Below are 20,769 nucleotides of genomic sequence, written 5' to 3' on the forward strand. Positions count from 1 at the left end.
TTAAAAGTAGCAGAAGAAAAAAATACAAGAATATTATTATATTATTTACAAACTTGGAAACCGTGCACTATCAATAATGTCCAAAGAGACATCGTGTTTCTTGTGACCACTTTTGTGTGATCAGCACAAACAATAAGTAGATGATCTGTAAATGGATTTTGTCCGAAAGACAAAAGTCAAAACAGAGTTTGAAGATCCCTTTAATGATGAAAAAGTGAGAGAGAATCATTAGACTGCTAGTTATCATGATCAGCTCATCAAGAAATCCTTAATTAATGTAAGATACGTTTTATGATCCAAAATGTTTTAGGCTTAATAGGGTAAAATGTGTTTTTGATTGTATAGAATAATACATTATTGAAAAAATTAGTGCAGATCATTTTTTAAGTAGGTCAAATCTTATTTTAATCAAAAATAGTTAAATTTATATATATTTTTCAATCCATTGAATAGACACATTCAATTGATAGTATTACATGAACATAAATGTACTGATATAGTAATAACTAATCTCAGGCACATAATTAGTTGAGTTATTTATTTAATTAATTTTTAAAACATGGTTCTTATTATGTTATTATAAAAGAGTTGTTAATTCATTATATGTGAAAAAATATTTTCTTTTGTAAGTCACATTATAGTTTTGGCTTAGTTAGGAAAAATATTATATCCTAAAATGCTAGGTACAAATAAATATTTGTAACATGTTTGTGTTTGAAATAATAATAATTACTAACATGTTTGGCAATAAATTTGTCTAGAAAAAAAAATTATATAACTTTTATAATTAATATTGATATTTATATATATAATTCGATAAGATAGGTTTAAGGATAAATAGTCAAATTAGTATAATAAATATTGATATATTATTTTAGTATAATTAAAAAGGAATTTACAATTTTACATATTTATACATATTGTTATTCTTTAATGAGAATATCAGTCATTAAATATCATAATCTTTTACAACTTTCTATGTATAATTTTATTTTGACAACCCAAATGTTTGAGATATGATTTTATTTTCATAATCCAAATGTTATGTTTTCAATTTATTTCATCGTAACAAATTCAAAATAACTTAGAAAAAATTGTTTAAATATCCACATCGTATATCACATAAGACAAAATTACTTGCTACGAATTTATTTGTTATATAAAAGATATATCAAGATTTAAAAAAGAAAATAGAAATATAACTTATTTTTAATGACATATTTATATTTAAGTGATTGTTGTGAATTTATATAGAAATAAGATGAATAAATTTTCACAAATCAACAATTAATTAAGATAATTCCTGAAACTTAGATATTCAATAGTGTGATTTCATCTTTATTGGTTATAAAATAGGAAATTTACTATTTTAATTCCCTGAAAATAAGAAAAATCATTTAGATATTGGATGCTTTCATATATCAATCCATTTAAGAAATAAGATAAACTAATATAAATTTTGTATAATATAAGATTTTATTTTATCTTAATTGAGTTTTAGAATGATCTATTGAGGAAAACACATCTTCACGAACATTTTACAAGTATATTTTGACTGTCTACACAATTTTGTACCATAAATGTTTATGAATTTTTTTTTCTATAAATGAAGGATCCATTTAGTAATTAAAATATATAATAGAATAATACTGTAATTAGTAGTTTTTTTAGCTAAGATTTAGCGACGGAATTATTTTATTAGTTATAGTATAGTGTAATAAGGTTATTTTAACATTATAACATCCTTTATTCTATTCTATTCCCCCATCTTAATAAGTATGATACACATTCTTTCTCACTTTTTTTTTTATGTATATAAAACTCAAATAAATTTAAATTACAACAATAAATAATATATAAGAGATATTTTTTATTTAAATATTTTCATAAAAAACAATATTTGAATCAATAATATGATATTTATAAAACTTATATAATTTATTTATTTATAGCTATATATAAAAAAATATTCATTTCAACATATTTTTTTTTTTAATTTCACCTTCAAAATTAAAATACTTTTTCTTAATTTTATTTTTTAAGTGATGGTAAATTTAAATGTATTTTTTTATTTTATATTTTTTAAACTTAATCATTTTTTAATTAAAAAATTACCTATAAAATAAATAAAAATAATTTACAACAAAATTATAGAAGTAATTTATATTTAATAAGTAATTGTTTATCAATTTTATATACAATTTTATTTTTTAAATGACCTTTTTTAAAAATTTAATATCTTTTCTAAAATTCAACCTTTTTTAAATTCAATATTTTTTTTAATATTTAATCATTTTTTAATTAAGATAACTATTTATAATAAAATGTTACCTATAAAATAAACAAAACTATCGACAATAAAATTATAAAAAAATATTTATACTTACTTTTATAATTATAATTTTATTATATTTTGTATCATCAAAAAAAAAAAATAACATACATGTGTTTTCATAATTTTAGTAAAACGTCAACTATAAATAAAACTTGTATAACTGTTGATACCAATTTAAATGCTAATATATATCATAATTTTTTATTTAACATATTTTCTTATGTGTATTTATATTTATAATTAATTCGACATATGAATTTCAATTATATGAATATTATAATATTAAAATGAAATAATAATATTATCTATTTTAAGATATTAAATATAATTTTAAAATATAATATAAAAAATAATTAGATAAATAAAATATTTTTTATATTTGATAAAAAATAATTTAAAATTTAAGTTTAGAAAAAAATATACAATTTTAATACAAAATTAACATTTAACATAATTTCTAATGTATTTTTTTTATTGTCGTGAAATATTATAACTTAACATATTATTATTCTATCATATAATATTATCTTAGTAAGAAGTTACTTAGATTCAAATGACAAATAAATTTTATATCCATAGTATATGAATTTAAATTTAATTTTTATTGTTCAAAAAATTTTATAATTAATTTTATATAATATTTTATAATATCAAGATAAAATAAGTGTATAAATAATTTTTTTAATTGTGATAATGTTAATTTATATAATAGTACATTTCGTAATTATATTAAACACACAATTTTGTATTTCTTTATGTTCATAAATATAAGTTTTGATTATATTATCATTTATTAAAATATTATGATTAAATAAATTTTATTTAAATTGAAATGTTATATAAATTTTTTAATATAAAAATTGGTATATAAATAAATGATAGTTTTTGATAATTCAATAAACAAAAAAATTAAATTCAAAATTTAGTAAATCATATTGTAATTTTGACGAAAAAAAATATCATTTAAATATAGGTTATATTTTATTATGTTTAATTCAATTACTTGTGCTAAATTTGAGATAATTTGTAAATATAATTTATTGTATTATATTATATCATCTTATTATGTCATATTATTGTAAATTTATGTATAACATATTATATATTTTATTAAATGATAAATAAAACTTAAAAAAAAATTTATCTTAGTTAATTAATAAAAATAATATATTTTTAATTTAATATATCAAAATTTATAATAATATATTATAAGAGACAATTTAACTAGAAAAATATTTAAAAACTACTGAGAACTAAATATATAAAAGAATATATTATATAAGATCTTTACACTAATTTTAATTTCTTAATAAAAATAGTTAAATTAATTAAAAATTAAAAATTGATGTTCTAAAATTGTGTTTTACTATTTAACATTAAAGTGTTTAAAGTAACTTTTATCTATAAGTATTTTTAGTAGTAGTGTAAAAATGGTTAGAATCTAGTCAATATATTTGAGTTGAGTTGGATTGGAAAAAAAAGATTGAAATTTTAATATGAGTAAATTTTGAGCCCAACTTAATAAGAACTCAATTTATCTCAATTGAATTCATGGTGGGCCGGATTGGTTAGTCAACTCACTTAAATTTTGTTTTCTATATTTATTTTTGGATGGGTGGTGTTTTCTCCACCACCACCACCCATTCTCCTTCCATCTCCCCAATCCTTTACAAAAAATTTTAATTACAAAAGTGGTCTTTTTTTACTTTTAACACTATTTATTTACTTTATTCTGAAACCCTAAATTCTTACCTATTTTTACTCACTCATTTTCACTCGCACAGCCCCACTCCACTTTTCCAAGTCTCACTTTCTCTCTTTCCAAATTCCCATCACCTCCAACTCTCACCAGATCTGTTTCTTCTCATTTCCCAACTCTTACTTTTCTTCTCCATATGAGTTTGATTCTTCTCCATACTCCTGTCTCCATATCCGTTTGGTTTTGTGGTGCGATGACGTGGCTTTTCGTGGTGCGGCGGTGCGGGGTGTTTGGGTGGTCATTCGACTGTGCAACTTCAAACGATAATTAATATTTTATGACTAACAATAATGAATATTTTATGACTAACATCATAAAATAACAATTTTATTGACATTTATAAAAAAATGAAAAATGTATACATGAATTAATTAAAAAAATTTCAAAAGTTCAAAATTCTTACATTTTAATTTTTTTATTTAAACAATTATATAAAATGTTCCAACCTTTTTATAAAATTAACTATCCTTCACAATATTTTTTCTGACACATTAAGACAGATATTTCTTACTCATGTATCAACATTTTCTTATGTGAGATTGCTTAACTTTTTTGTATGATGGTATGGGTAAGATAAATAATTAGAAAGTTCAAAAGACACAACAATGGAAATAATCATAAAAAAAGAGACATAAGAAAATGAAACATAGAAACAAGGCCATCATTCATGTAGAGGATTGGAGAGGGTAGAAGTTAAAAAATATTAATTCTAAAAATAAAATTGTACTGAAAGGTAAAACAAGAATAGAAAGGTGGAAGGAGGGATAAAACAGGAATGGGGAGGTCGAGGGAGAAGGGGGGTGGTGGTGGAGGAAGCAACATCCTTTTTGGATTATATTTAGGATTTAAGATGATTTTAAATTGTATTTGGATTGTATTATGTAATTTTTATTTTGAATTGTCTTTGAAATTTAACATAATTTTAAATTAAAATTTATTTAGATTTGAATTAGAAAAAAATTATTATTATTTTTTAATTAAAAAAACTTGTGATTAAATGAGTTAATGAACCAACCCGTTTAACCAACCAATCTATGAAGAATTGGGTTCAAAATTTTCCAACTTACTAATAAGTGAGTAGGATTATATTGATTTACTAAGTGACTGACCTATAATGAACTGACTCAAATTGAGTGGAGTGATCTATTTTAATATTACTAAACAAAAATTTAATTCATTTATTTTAAATATTTCTAAAACCTTTTGGTTATAAAATTAAATTAATAAAGAATATATAATTGAATTATAAAAGAATCTTTAATATATACTAATAAAACATCTTAAAATTTTGAAAAAAAAAAGTGATATTATTCATCTAAGTTAGATTTATCTAAGTGACACGTACACTTAACACGTGTATAAAAAAACCTTCAACATAACTACAAGAATAACAGCTCATAAATTCTCTCACAGACGATGTCAAACTCCACCGCATGAGATGAAGTTATTTCTTCCTCATTCGACTGCTACTGTCACGCCGATTCTGAAAGGATCTCATCGATATGCTCAAATGTCTATACACTCATATGTAAACCTATCACATTCATCACCATAATACTCTATACTAATCCACTGCTTTAGAATCATGTATTAAATTTGAATGATTATTTAAAACAAAACAAATTCCAAGATTATTATTTTTATAACTAAACATATTTTAGCATCACTTTTCAATTCATTATCTAAAAACAATTTATATTAACTTTATTATTATTCACTTTTTATTAAAACACAAGAGGAAAACATCAAACAATTTATAATATATAATCTTTTAAGAAGATAATTGTATGTTAATAGGAGAAAATAATTGAAAAACATATATATTTTTGTCATAAAATGGTGCAGAAAAACACCAAATTGTGCAGATTAGGTTAATGATATAGTAAATTAAGAAACAAATTACTTTTGTGTTTTTTTAATTCATTATTTTGTGTTTGTTTTTAAGTCATTATTTTGTTTGAATTGATATTGACATTGTGGTTATACTTTGAAACTCGCTTAATTAGGGTAACAATCATGAGGAATACTGAAGGGCCAACTTTTGCAGTGCGGCAAATTGCCTACGTGGTAAAATTTGGGATACGTGGCGAGACAACATAGCTTGTTGCTTATTATCACAGATGTCCACTTGTGAACTGGCATGACACGTGGCAATCATCTACTATCTGTCTTCTTCGTCTCCTAACCAGTGAGTGATGTGATACCCTCTCTCCCTCTGTTCGGTTCCCACTCTCACCGTTACGTTACATTACAAAAACACTCACTCTTCTCTCATATTCTCTCTCATTCTCTTTCTGCCTGTTGCAACAGGCGTGAACATCCTCACCATGGATGCTGAATCGGAGAAGCGGGCATTCACCTCCACTTCTGTTTCTAGGTCCTCTTCCTTTGAAGGTATGGATCGGCTTGTTGACAAGGAGGAGATGGAAGCGGCCGAGACTCTCGCACAGTTGGCAATGCGTGATTCTCACTCTACTGACAAATGGTGCACTAAACTATGTGCCATTCCTGAAGTTCATCCTTCACCGACTCTTCACTCTGATCCCTCTCTTGGGACTGCGGTTCGTTTTTCACTGTTCTTTCCTAATTTAATTATATAATTTGGGTCCAGCCAATTTCAACTTCGTTCTCACAAATAGTATTAGTATTTCTCACTAATACTGTTGAATTATGTTATGTTTTTATGTAAACACACACGGTAGTCTACAGTTAGGCGGGGTAACAGGATTTATATATTTATTTTATTTAGGTGCGGAAGAAGTGATTCAGATAACTATTTTTAACTTTTAAAATTAGAAAAAAGGGGAATGGAATTGTATAAAATAAGTTTCCTGCAATTGACAGAACAGTAAACAAAATGATAACTATTCTTCAGCAATTTAAATTTCAGCCAGAGGTCGATGGATCCATGTTTTTTCTATTTAAGACTCATCCATGGTCTGAGTTGCATTTTGTATTTTTTTTTAGAAATAGAGAAAGAAAGTCCCACACTGTTAGCACCAAGTATAAGAACTCAGAGTCACTACAAACAATTTTTTGTTTATGAAAGAAAATTATATCCCATGGAAAGTAAGTAATACAATGAGAGGTCTACTGATATTATATAAAAACAATCAGTTACTGTTACATGCATTATAAATTATGAGTTGGAATATTAACAATTGATTTTTTTTTACCATGTGTTGGTATTCAGATTACCTGGTTGGTGATTGAGACTTTGTTAATGTGACATCCATGTCTAAGATTTTTTTTTTCACTTTTTTTTTTCGGTTTTCTCACTTAGCATATCACTGATTAACTTTTACTTCATGAAAGAATTTAAACCTAGTCAGCTTCTTTTTTTTTCTTTTTTTAAGATGAATAAGTCAATTAATTACAGATCACATGCAATAACTACGATACCATCACCCAGTTGTAGCATTTGATACAGGAATTTATAAATGGTTTGCTTTATGGCAGGACCAAGCTATTGCAGATCAGCAGCAAGATGAAAAAGTACACGCTACTGCATCTGTAGAAGCAGAGAGGACTCAGCAGAATAACTGTTCCGAACCCATGGAGGTAGAGCAGGATGCCAATTTAATACCTAACTCAAGTCATACGGAGGTGGAACAGGAAGCCAATTTAATACATAACTCAAGTCATACCGAGGTGGAACAGGATGCCAATTTAATACATAACTCCAGTCATACCGAGGTGGAACAGGATGCCAATTTAATACATAACTCGAGTCATACGGAGGTGGAGGTGGAGCAGGCGCAGGATTCCAATGTAGCACATAAACCAAAGGAGCAGGATTCCAATGTAACACATAAATCAAATAACCTTTTAGGTCGTTATAACAGGTCAAGGAAAAATTTAACTGAGGTATGGGAGTGAATTTGTACAGCAATTTCTGGGTATAATAGAACCTTATAATTTACTGGGCTTTCTGTTCAGGAAGAAAAAGAAGCAAGGAGGATGCGCAGGATATTGGCAAATAGAGAGTCAGCCAGACAGACAATTCGACGTAGGCAGGTATATACACAGGCAAATCAATTCACCATTGTTAGATTTGCTTATGTCTTGTTAAAACTAAACCAAACACACCTTATGAAGCAAGATGCAAGAAAAGTTCTACTTTGTGAGCTTTGGGGGCGATTTCTCCCACTAACTTTTAAGTTTTCTTAATATAAGGTACAATGTAATTATAATTAGTCTTCAAAAATTGAAATACAATGTATAAAATCAATCCTTATTACCATGACAACATAATGAAGCAAGATCCAAGAAATGTTCTACTTTGTGAGCTTTGGGGACAATTTCTCCCACTAACTTTTAAGTTTTCTTAATATAAGGTATAGTGTAGTTATAATTAATCTTCATAAATTGAAACGCAATATAAAACCAATTCATATTATGAGTATTGCTCCCTCAGACTTGTGTGTAAATAAGTATTACTACACAACATAAAATTTTTGGATCTGTAACTACAGGATGCAAGCAGTTTTGTACCAGAAGCTAATATGGTTAACCTTTTTTATATAGTGGCATAATAACTATAACAAACCCTTTTTTGATTGCATTAAGAATTAGGTGTCAGAACAAAATGTTAGTTTTAAATAACTTTGCTCTTCTTCAGTGTTCCAAAATACAGAAGTAGACTAGTATCAATAGTGTGCTATTTCGGTTCAGCATGTTTCTTTTAGTGATAACTTTAATATGCTATATTTTGATTGTGTTAATAATTAGACAGCTAGATCCAAAGTTTAGTTTTAAATGACATGATGCCTCCTCCCCTTTTCCAAAATAGAAAAGTTGACAAGGAGTGCTTAGCAACTATAGTTTGAGGGTGGAGAGGGGAGGCTCTAGGCCACTATAGCCACTATAGGATTGAACCAGTGAAATGTTTTCGATAGCAGTCACGTAGCTGCTTTTCATGTGCTATGGTGGCACTGTCATGATATAGACTTCAATTTTTTATTTTTTTTGTATTATTATGTTTAAAATAACAGGTCTCTTTTTCTCTCTGCTATATCATTTTCAAAATTAGCTGGTATATGTTGCTATTCTAGATTGATAACAATGATCTAAAGCCTCAATTCTTCCATTTGTGACCTAAGTATGGATACCATCTGTATTGATGTGAGCCTTCTTTAGATAAATGCCATGAAGATTATTTTTTATTTAATGTTTTCTGTAATTGACTTCCCTAGCTATCGGTGGTATGCTACTCTAATTTTTCTGTCCCGATCAAAGTAACTACATCAAGATGTCAAATCGATCTTTTCTATTCGAGATCTTTTCAGTATATTGTTCTTTATAACATCATATTTTCTATTAGATCAAAAGACTCCCAAATCTATAATTGAGTTGTGAATGTATATGTAATCGTGTTATTGCAAACTTCAATAATATGATTTTTAAATGAACTATCATGAAAGAAAAACTCTGATTTTTTTTAGTTGTATATTTATTTCTTGTTGATTGATTTGTCACTGAAATATTTACAAATTTCTTCTTTATATGTATGTGTATGTAAAAACGTTTCAGGCTCTGTGTGAGGAATTAACAAAAAAAGCTGCCACTTTGGTGGTGGAGAATGAAAGTCTAAAGAAGGTACGTACTATCCCTTATTTTATATTTTTATCGAGGCACTTTTATTGTCTTCCCTTTCTTTATCCTAATCTTTTTACCCTAGTGGATGTTTTATCTGAAAATTCATATTTCTTCCACACTTTCTGACAAAAAGGAGAAAGATTTGGCTTTGAAAGAGTATCAGTCTTTGGAGACTACAAATAAGTACTTAAAGGCACAAGTAAGTTGGTTTGATGTTATAGAAATCTTTAAGCTTTGTGTAACTCTTGTTTGCGTAGGAAGTATATTAATCCAGGAAAATCAATGTCATCTTCCATTTTGCAGATCGCCAAGTCAACAAACACTGAAGAAGAGAAAACTCCCGTTGAGCCCGAGTCATCTGTGGCTGAGGTAACACCATCGTCTGGTAGTGGTCCATGGTTCCTTTATAACCATTTTCCAGTTCAACATGTATTTTGGCCTTCGCCCCTTCAGCCCACTTATCCAGTTCATTTACCAAATGCATCATTTAATTCCATCATCATTCCATCTATTGCTAATGTTCCTTGTTCTTCCGAGTCTGAATTATATCACAAGCAAAATAACCTTATAAATGATAAGCAAACACCAAATCCATATTACATGTTTCCATGCCCTTGGATATTCCCATGTCCGCAGTTTGGAAATGGACAATCATCACCTTCTTGTAGCCTGAAAGATAAACAAGATAATCTTTCTCTAGGCAAACCCTGTAGTTCTAGTTCATCTTTGAATACACTGGCAAATGTGGATTATCGAGCCTGGACAGAAGCCAGACTCGGTAATGACCCTTCAAGATTTTCATTGGATGGAGGTGAGAAGAAAACAGAATGTCACATCATAGAAAATAATCATGGACCCTCTCTTGGTTGTAATGGTCATGCTTGCGCTTTCGAACAAGAAAACGAGCTTCAATTACATTCTGGTCCAAACAATAAAGCATCTTCAACGGCTTATATTGGAGCATCTTCAGTTGAAAAGAAACAAAAACAGTTCATTTGCCAGGGGAAAAGTCTAGCTGATGCAGTTGCTGCGGCAGAAGCAAGAAAGAGGAGAAAGGAACTAACTAAGCAGAAAAGCATCCATAACCGCCAGTCTCGAATGCAGTGTTGACCGTAGAATATGTTCCAAGGGTGCAAGTTCCTCCACACAGGTCAACTATCTATCGGGGAACTTTGGAGGAAAATAACTGAACCACAAATCATGTGAAGAGCTGTCTTTCTTGAAGGTTTAATTTTTTTTCATTAGTCTTGCTTGTTTATTTTTAATTTACTTATTAGGAGTTTTTCCCCCCACTGAGGAGAAAAGGAGACAGAGAGAAGTTGGTTTCTTAAGCGGAAACTGACCAAAATTTTCATTGGTTGTTATACCGGGATCTTCAACTTTCAACTTCTGACTGTAAACATCAAAAATCAGAAATTTGTTACCGCTTTAATGGACAGAACAAAGAGAAATTTAGACTTTGTACTTTTATATCCTTATTTGAGAACTGAGGTAATCTTTCAACTGAAGTAGTGACATTTAATCATGCCGTGCACAACGGCCTCTATTCTTTGTGTGTGTATCAATTAATTTCGGTGCGGGGATATCTGTTTCCTGTTTATTATTAGGTTCAAAATTTGGCTGGTCCCTCGGGTGAATGACATGAATGCAATAGCTTCTATATTTTTATAAGCATATCATAAGTCTGAACACAGTGCTTTTTCCATGTATGTGAACTAGGTAGACTTTCCGTTGTGTATGGATTTCAATTTCATCTACGTAGTCCACTTTCAACTTCATTTAACATTTTCATTTTAAATCTGCATAGTCGAACATGCAATTTGTTATCCTATGTTATTCAAATGTATTTTCAAATCTATCATTAATCTTCTTTTGATTTTATCAAACAGTTTACATCGTTTGTTCAGTGTTCTGATTTAAAAACAATTTTCCAAGCGTCATCCCCTGCTGTCAATGATAAGTGGCGGCAGTGGTTCTGTGAAGTTTCGTGACATCTTCATGGTTCGATATGCCTATGAACTTCAGAACTATGCTGATTTTGATGCAGCAGTTATAAAGGGTGCTTTTCTTTCATAATTTTGTGGCATAACCTTTCCGTAAAATGGGTATTCCTTGCTCAATATATAAAATATTTTTGTTTTATATTTCATATTTCAAATTCTAAAATGGGTACCCCTTTTCCCCCATATGCTCAAACTCGAAAGATAAGGCATTTGGTGACAGAGTTGAGATAATGTTTAATCCTACCACTATATTATGGAGGGAGTGTGAGTTATTAAGAGGAGAAAAACTGAGAGATTATAAGATGCAGGTGATGAATAAAATAGAGATGTATAAAAATGACTACCACTATAAAAATAGAGATGCAGGTGATAATGTTTAATCCTACCACTATATTATGGAGGTCGCTCGTGCAGTCAAATTTCTTTCCATTCAGCTAAACCAAATAACTAAGATGTATAAAAATGAGGGGAAAAAATAGAGAAGTCCTCAAGTATCTTTTTTTGTTAAATAAATTTCTGATTTTCTTTTTCCTCAAATCCAAAAAACTCACGTAGCCAATTTTCTAGATTATGCTACTGTCCACTACGGTTGAATACATTCAATAGAATGACATTGGTTTATAGACAATTATCGGACTTCTGACAGTGTGTTTAGAGTCGTTCCATTCAAGTGATCCAGATTTTAGATAAGTGTCCAAGGACATTGGGGGGCCCTTCACAACAACCTTAAATGACAGTTTTTGGTGCAATTGGATAAAACGCAATGTATCTGGGATGACCTTCACAGAAAGACCTTTAGGGGCTGTAACTTTAGCCTTGTAAGTTGAATTTCCATATCCTACATTAGTAACAGTCCGATAGAAAACTCCAGAAATTCTATCAAGGGGAGTGGCAAGTTGGATATGTATGCTGGGGTAGTTGATTCCGTCCGTTCCTGGCTCAATCTTAATGCTTGAGCAATTGAAATTTTTCATGCCAAGTAGTATGCCAATGTTGGTTTTGTTGAAGCCTTCCTTACAAAGGAAGGAGACATAGGAATGCACTCCAATGTCGTAGACCAGACCAGGATGTAATGCTCTCACAGGATTAATCTGTCCTGACCCAGATCCCAGTACCGTGAAGTTGTCACCGATCTCGATGGGAGTGGCTAAATAGTAGAGACAAAGATGTTAGATTTGAAAGTGAAAATTTTGTTGTGAAGTCACAATTTTAGCACATTGAATATTCTAATTTTCTCACCAGTGGTCATTAGAGCAGATTTAATTGCAGCAGGACTCCAGTCAGGGTGGAAGGATTTGACATAGGCAGCTGTTGCAGTGACATGAGGACACGACATAGATGTTCCTGATAATATATTAAAAACAGCAAAACGATTGTCTTCACGGTACCCTGTTATTGATTCCAGTTTGGAATAAGCAGCTAGTATGTCCACTCCCGGAGCAGTCAAGTCAGGCTTCATATACAACAAATAGAGATTTAGAAGCAAAGCCAAATGGAACAAAAGGGAGAGATAGAGAGATAGAGAGAGCTATCACCTTGAAGATATTTGGGGTGACTGTTTGAGGACCTCTTGATGAAAAAGAAACAACCATTGGAGCAGGGACTTGTTTAGATGTTGTCTTGTAAATAACGGCTACAGGATTCCTAAATTCCAATGCAATCAAGATATTTTCTTTGGGTTATTTAAGTTGAAAGAGTTATTTGAACAGCAGCATGGCGAAAGAAAAAACTTACTTTGTGGAATTGATGTAGAGATCAATGGTTTCGTCCACAGCACTGGCTTCAACAAAGGTAGCTGGAATAACCGTGGAGAAGGAGGCATCTATTACGTCGTCAACGACTACGATAGTTCCTTCTCCCTCTAGATCTTTGATGGTTAAGTCCTGTGTTCCCGTTCCCCCAACACAGTACACTATCCTGCCCTTCACCTTCTCCTTGCTCATAGTTCCATAGTCACAACCCCTAAAACATAATTCTCAAACCGATCATAATCTTTCTAATGAACAAAGTTTTGGAAGCAAATCAGGATCAATTACGAAGAACAATACCTAGGACTGCCAAAGCCATCTTCGGTACCGTTAGAAGCAAGGAGTCCACTGGTCAATGGATACATCTTTTTCTTGGGCGAAAAGGTATTAATCGACATTCCCTACCATGTACAAATCAAATACCAGAACTTTACACTGTTAACTATTTTATATTGGTTATTAAGAATATTAGCACACAAGTTAAGAGAGTTAAATTATGATTACACATGAAACTACCATACTTACTGTGACGTTCTTTCCATCACCGAAAGCAGCAGCTGTAAAGAACTGTCTATCAGTGGAGGAAGCAGCTACCGTCAAAATCCAGGGCGCGACATTCTCGACGGACATGTAGCGAGGGCCACCGTTCCCGGCGGAGCAAGAAGTGAGAATCCCTTTGCTCATAGCATGGAATGCTCCGATGGCAATTGGGTCCCTGAGGAAGTTATGTGCGGGGCCTCCGATGGAAACGGAGATGAAGTTGACGCCGTCCGCAATGGCCTGATCGAAGCCCGCGAGCATGTCCATGTCGCTGCAGCCTGCAGTCCAGCAAACCTTGTACATAGCCAGACGGGCTGATGGGACGCCACCCCTCGCAGTGCCTGTGCCAACGCCGAACAGACTCGCCCTTTTCACCACTGAGCCCCCCACGATCGACGACGTGTGAGTGCCGTGACCCTGGTCGTCCGCCGGACTCACGCTGTCGTAGCTTGAGTTGCTCTGGGCCAGATTGAAGTAGGTGGCTCCGATCACCTTGCTGCGATTCATTCATTCCACACCAAATCTAATCAACCTTGCATGAACATATGTATGAACATGCGTGACTAACTCACATGCGACAATTGTTTACATTTGTTGTAACATACGATGTTAGATTAACATAATATTATGTTTTTCTTGATTGAGGAAATATAAGTGATGCATAGAACAGTACTTGTTACAGCCGGTAAAGTTTGCTCCAGTTACACATTTGCCTTTCCATCTACGTGGGGGAGGTCCATACCCCGTATCGTCGAAACTGGGGCTATCAATCGAAATGCCTGTTTCGATAGAAAACCAATTTATTATATGTTTTCACTGTTAACATCACACAAAGGTTTTCTTCATACCTGTATCCAACACCCCCACAATAATATGACTTTCTATCATGGAATTTCTCTTCACATTTAAGGGCATTCCTAGGAAATCCCACGACCTTGTCGTGTGTGGATGACGAATTTTATTTGGAAACACAGAAACCACACTCTCCTCCTCTGCAAAAAAAATCAAATACCATTGCATGATTCTTAACAGAACATCTGTGTTTTATTTTAATGCATCACTTTACTGTACCAACCTTGGAGTCTCTCTGCTTCATGTGGCAGAAGTCGTGCAACAAATCCGTTGAAGCTCTTTCCATAACTATGTATTTTGGACGTTCTGGCTAACTGCTCGCTGAAGTAAAACATAAAAAGAGTCATTCATCGTAAAAAAAAATGAAAAAAGTGCAATCAAATGCCTTCCTATTTGACAACAGAGATCCTTACTTTCCCATCGCAGTCTCTAACAAGCTGTGGTGGTGGGCTTTCACTGCATAGTTTGTATCCGCTGGTAGATTTCCCATGTATACAATATATGGCTGTTTTGTTTTTTATTTTACCACAAAATTGATGCAATTGAGAAAAGTGTAATAAAAGAAGCATTGAGAAAGATAGTTCCAAATAAGTTGGGCATACCTTTCTTTCATGTTGATTAAATCCTTGAACGGGCAAAGGACAGAAAAAGGGTAATAGTAGCAGTAGTGACAGTAGCAAATTTTGTAACATGTTTATTGCATTATTCATTTTCCAAGGAACTGTCTAATTTGAAAAAGAAAAAGGTATATGTTGGATTGTATGAGGAAGAAAGGAAGAGTTTATATAGTGATAATTTGATATTGCGTGTATAGCGTAAAGGGTGTAGATTATGCAGGAATGCGAAAAAAGTGTCATTATAAGTGCAGAAGAGCAGGGAGCGAAAGAGTGTGAAGGAATCAGTATTTGGTGGCTTGGATTTTGGATCTTAGTCAAGGAATGCTGCCATGAATGAATCAATCAATGTATTCAACCGTAACAGTTTATTACAAATGTAAGAGAGGGCAGTGTGATTGTTCAGTCCAAGACTCCTTTTGGATAAAAAGACTAAATCAAAGCCCAAAACGTAACTATTATTTCCCAACGCTTCACTTAAATGGCGTGACACCACTCCTTCACACGTTCTAGGACAGTTATTGTTGAATCATTTTTTTATGTTCAATAAAAACAAAACAAAATAGACAATAATATTTTATTGCTTTCGATTACGTGAAATACATTATTTAACTTTAGTAATATATTATTTATATAACTATATACAAATATAAATATTTTACTACATATTATTATCAATCCGTTTAACCCACCAACTCGTGATGGATTAGATTAGATTCAAAAAAAATTTAGCTTACTAATAAGTGAGTTGGGTTGGATTATCTCACTGAGTAACTAATCTGTGGTGGATCGAGTCAGGTTGAGCTGCATAACCCGTTTTAACAGCTCTAACCGAAACATAAAAGATATTTTGCTTTAGTTACTAGCAAAACCAAAGCTAAATACTCTTTATGATTTAAAAATATTACTTAATTTTAAGGGTGTTTGGCTTCAGTTATGATGACATACTCTCTAGTCATGACCAAGCATACATTGGACCTTGTATTTGGGCCTCAGATTGTAGTGTAGGGTTTTAGGCCTAAAAGAGATGGGCTTTAAAGAGACATGTGGATATAGAGTAAAGTCCCTAGCTTGGAGAGCAAACCTTTTAGAAACTTGTGAGTTCTTGGCTAGAGTATTCTCCGCTCTCTTTTGGTGAGACATATACTAATGCTATTGCCATATGGCATGCTCTTAAGGGAGATGATTTCTCCTTAGTAGTGGTCACGTGTCATGCTCTTAATAGAAATGATTTCTTCTTAGTAGTGGTCAAGTGTCATCTTCCTAATGGAGAGGATTTTTACTTTGATCTCCAAGTTAGAGTATTAGGGTTTTGCTTCTATAATTTAGAGACACCTTTAGGGTTATCCAAACTTATAAATAGAGGTATATCTTGTCATGGAAATTCACTTTTGAATTGAGTATTTTTATGTTGCCAAATTTTCTCTAGCCACTCTTTTTCTTAAGTTGATCTAACCTTTCTTGAGAGCACATTAAAAACTACCATCAATCTTCCTTAACCACCAACCCATTTAGAACTCTCTATCTTGCTTGAGTCACGTAGCTTGGAGGAACTTATCCCATCAAGTTGTTATGCAAACTAAATTCGAATCCATATTATTTTATTATTTATTTATATTTTAATGATTTGGTTACGAGACTATTGATTTTTATGCTTCAATTCATACTTGAAACAAAACACTCATCTTTTTTTTTTATCTCGTCTATATATACTTTGATTGTAAAATCAAAATTTAATAATTCAAAATAACTGGTGTCAAAATCTTTAAATACATTAGTAATATTATGACATTTTTTATTTTTAGGATTTTTTGAAGTTATTTGAAGGACTTATGAAGTAAACTGAAGTCTATAATTTAATTTCTTAAAAGTTTTTGAAAATGATGATATAAATATGAAAGAAAAATAAATGTTTCTGAATATTGAAATTTTAAGTTTTTCACCTTTTGTATATTATAATGAAATATTAATTAAAATTATTTGATGTGTAAAAGAGGCATAGTTTAATCTCGATATATAGTTTTTTAAATTGGTCTAATGTTGAAATAATGTGTTTATATATGTTATTGAATTAAGTTGGAATAAGTTGATTAGGAAAATTGTAGTATTTCTGAAATTTTCAAACTTTTATTAGCTTTTATATATATATATATATATATATATATATATATATACATTTTTTACTCAAATCAAACAAAGATGATTAACAAGCACTGTTAAGAAGCTCGTAGTTCAAGCAGCTAACTGACTTTAGAGTAATAAATAATGATCAAACGATAAAATAATATTTTGAACGAGAAAAAAATCATAAATATTTTTTTTATTGACTCTAATTGTTCAAACATATATTAAAATACAATTTTAGGTCATTCAAATATAAGTCTTAGATATAAAAATCTTGAAAATATAATATGGTGATTGTGGAATCAAAAGAACAGTATATAATATTTAGGAATACAAAGTTAGATGATGCTGAAGAGGTTTTTAGCATGATTACAATGAGAGTATATGTGCTTGATGAAGGACAAAATATTCAAAGTGAATTAATAACATTACGTACGTCAATAATTATTTGTAATAATAACAACTATTATAATTATTAATACAACAATGCTTCACGTTTACGATTGAAACTTCTCCCGTATCAATATGTTATATATACTTTAAACTAAACTTTAAAATCAATATAAATCATGTGACTTTTAATAATTTTATATTGTTTAAAAATTAAGATTTAAGATGGTTCAAATATATATTTTTTTAAATTTTTTAATGTGTTTTTTTTAATGACAAAATTATAAGGAAGTTTTACTTTTAAAATAGATAACACTTTATATATAGATAGATTTAGGATCGGAACAATATTTTTATATTTTATTTTATTTCTCAAATGTGGAGAAAGGTTTTTGTATTCTTTATATTGATAATGTCTTGTCGGAATGAAGAAGACGATTTTATCTTTATATTTTCAAAGCCATTTTCATGGACTTTTTTCTCTCTCCATTGTATATCCACTTAAGCTTGTCTCCTCCAAATGTGATATCATCATCCACACAGTACAGCTTCGGATTCGTTTTAACAATTTTGATATGCTCACCATTAAAAAGAAACACATAAAATATGAACAATGTGATTACCAAAATCATATCACTATTTTGTTCCATATTTATTCATACTTTATTTAAAATATATCGGATGTTTTACAAATTAAAATAGTCTCATTTTCTTTTTTATGTATGTCACTTTTTTTTTTTTTTAGCTTCAAACTCCCTCACGATTGTTTGATCTATATTAATTTATATATTATTTAAGAAATATATAAATTAATTGTTTGATCTATATTACTACCTTTATATGCAAGGATATATGTATTTTTATATATTTAATTGATTTATTTATTTTTCGTGTTAGATACACTCAGGTCGATTCAATCGTTTTATCGAATAAGTTTCAAAATTTGAAATCATAGGTCACATTGCATGTTACTATCTCTAGTTTTACTATTTTACGTATAGGTTCTTATAAACTATATAATGCTCTCTAAAAAAATAGTTTTTTTTTTATTACTTTATTTGGAAGAATTACTAATGAAATTTTTTGTTGATTAAAAGGAGAAAGAAAGTTAAAAAACAAGAGTTGAAAAAAAGTTCATTTTCTTTTTAATTTCTCTCTCACTTTTATTTCCTTGAAATAAAGAGAAAGTTGAGTTATTTCCGTAATTAAACGTATTTCATTGGCAATATGTATAGCAATCCTGTGTTAGATATTCAAAGGTTAGTAAACTATAATAGAATTTTGAATTTTAAGAAGACTAAAACACATATTTGAATATTATAGAAACTAAAATTGAAGTCTAAATCTTATATTTTATAGGCACTATAATCAAACTTATTTTCTAAGGTAAGAAAACTTTTTATAGATGTGTCATGTAATCCAAAAAGTTGACGTAAAACTTTTTATAGTATTAGAACATAAATAATTTTTCAATTATTCAAAATTATAATATACAATTTAATTTATAAGAGTGAACATAAATTATAAATAATTTTCTGTTTACATTAAATCAAAATATAGTACTCGATTAAATTACATATTAAAAGTACAATTATTTTAATTTTGAAATTATCTTAATTACATTAAATATTATTAGTAGCTTTATTTATATTATTAAACTAATCATATCAAGGACAAGAAAGAATAGATAGAAAGTGTAAAGATTTAAAAATATTTTTGTTAAAACAAAGATAACTAAAAATATATTTAAATCAGTAAAAGTTATCAAAACGTTATAAGTTGTTTCAAACCTTATTTGAACAAGTTTTTAGTTTTATATATTTTGCTGTTTCCACTTTTCAGAAAGTTATTGTGTAAAGTATCTTTAGCTTCAATAATATTACTTTAATTGCCAATAAATCGAATACCAAAACTTTAAAGAGTAATTAAACAATTAAACAATAATAGGTTTATATAATGTCGGCAGAAATTTCACCTTCAATGACGGATTTGTAAAGTATCAGTAAAAAAAAAAAGTTGTAATTATCTATTTTTATTCAATTTTTTAGCTCTTAATATATGGCCATACAATAAATACACTTCCTCAATTGTTACTGTCAGAAAAATCATACCATTTTTATTTAAAAGGTTTAATTGTTTCTTTGGTTTCCAGTTTGATTTAAGTGTGTCAAATTCGTCCCCCTTTTAGAAAGAAAAATGTCAACTTCGTCCTCATATAGAAAAAATTTGTGTCAATCAAGTCATCTCTGTTAAAAATCATTGTTTTCAAAATTGACTTTATCCACTGCAATATCAGGTATCGGACCCATGAAGTGGTTATTATTCAAAATTCACTTTAAGTTTTTAACACCATTAGTTTGTATTTAACATAGATGACTTGATTGACAAAAATATTTTCTATATAGGGACGAAATTGATATTTTTCTAAAAGGGTACGAATTTGACACACTTCAACAAAATTGAGGACAAAAGAAGCAATTAAACCTATTTAAAATAATTGATCCTAATGTTATTTAAAACCATGATGGGTTAGATATAAACCTATATGTTTTTCCCATATATTTTCTTTACCTCCTCTAAGTTCAACTATAGTTAATATCTATATAGGTAAGCTTTTCCATTAATAATTGAAAATAAATATAAAATAAAATGATTCTTTTATAACAAAATTAGTTTATACATAAATTTTGAAAAAAAAAATATAATTTTAAAAAGTTTAATCAAGAGAATTACTATAAATTAATTTATATATAAACTATTTTTAAGTTATACAGAAATTCATTTTCTTCCTACTTTTTGTAAAATA

At 29.6% G+C, this 20,769-nt stretch overlaps 2 protein-coding genes across 2 annotated transcripts; one reads left to right on the forward strand and one right to left on the reverse strand.

Annotated features, from left to right (window-relative positions):
- Positions 1-6,306: 6,306 nt before the first annotated feature.
- LOC106757437 lies at positions 6,307-11,156 on the forward strand. Its single transcript, XM_014640107.2, has 6 exons — positions 6,307-6,655; positions 7,554-7,961; positions 8,034-8,111; positions 9,627-9,692; positions 9,826-9,891; positions 9,996-11,156. The coding sequence occupies exons 1-6, from the start codon at positions 6,422-6,424 to the stop codon at positions 10,800-10,802; spliced, it is 1,659 nt and encodes a 552-aa protein (XP_014495593.1). The 5' UTR covers positions 6,307-6,421; the 3' UTR covers positions 10,803-11,156.
- A 478-nt stretch (positions 11,157-11,634) lies between these two features.
- On the reverse strand, positions 11,635-15,581 carry LOC106756936 (subtilisin-like protease SBT4.15). The gene is made up of 11 exons (XM_014639533.2): positions 15,438-15,581; positions 15,249-15,340; positions 15,059-15,156; positions 14,832-14,975; positions 14,657-14,762; positions 13,969-14,479; positions 13,744-13,844; positions 13,430-13,657; positions 13,231-13,339; positions 12,935-13,148; positions 11,635-12,842 (listed from the first exon to the last, which is right to left on the reverse strand). The coding sequence occupies exons 1-11, from the start codon at positions 15,543-15,545 to the stop codon at positions 12,295-12,297; spliced, it is 2,259 nt and encodes a 752-aa protein (XP_014495019.2). The 5' UTR covers positions 15,546-15,581; the 3' UTR covers positions 11,635-12,294.
- Between the last annotated feature and the right edge of the window lie 5,188 nt (positions 15,582-20,769).

This window comes from Vigna radiata, chromosome 3, assembly GCF_000741045.1.
Source record: "Vigna radiata var. radiata cultivar VC1973A chromosome 3, Vradiata_ver6, whole genome shotgun sequence".
NCBI lineage: Eukaryota > Viridiplantae > Streptophyta > Magnoliopsida > Fabales > Fabaceae > Vigna > Vigna radiata.

Bases quoted from the DNA above. Each gene is read 5' to 3' on its own strand.
- LOC106757437 (XM_014640107.2), top strand. From the start codon at position 6,422: ATGGATGCTGAATCGGAGAAGCGGGCATTCACCTCCACTTCTGTTTCT. The intron at 6,656-7,553 runs GTTCGTTTTTCA...GCTTTATGGCAG, and splicing joins ATCCCTCTCTTGGGACTGCG to GACCAAGCTATTGCAGATCA. The intron at 7,962-8,033 runs GTATGGGAGTGA...CTTTCTGTTCAG, and splicing joins CAAGGAAAAATTTAACTGAG to GAAGAAAAAGAAGCAAGGAG.
- LOC106756936 (XM_014639533.2), bottom strand. From the start codon at position 15,545: ATGAATAATGCAATAAACATGTTACAAAATTTGCTACTGTCACTACTG. The intron at 15,341-15,437 runs GTATGCCCAACT...AAAACAAAACAG, and splicing joins TTAATCAACATGAAAGAAAG to CCATATATTGTATACATGGG. The intron at 15,157-15,248 runs GTAAGGATCTCT...GTTTTACTTCAG, and splicing joins TTAGAGACTGCGATGGGAAA to CGAGCAGTTAGCCAGAACGT.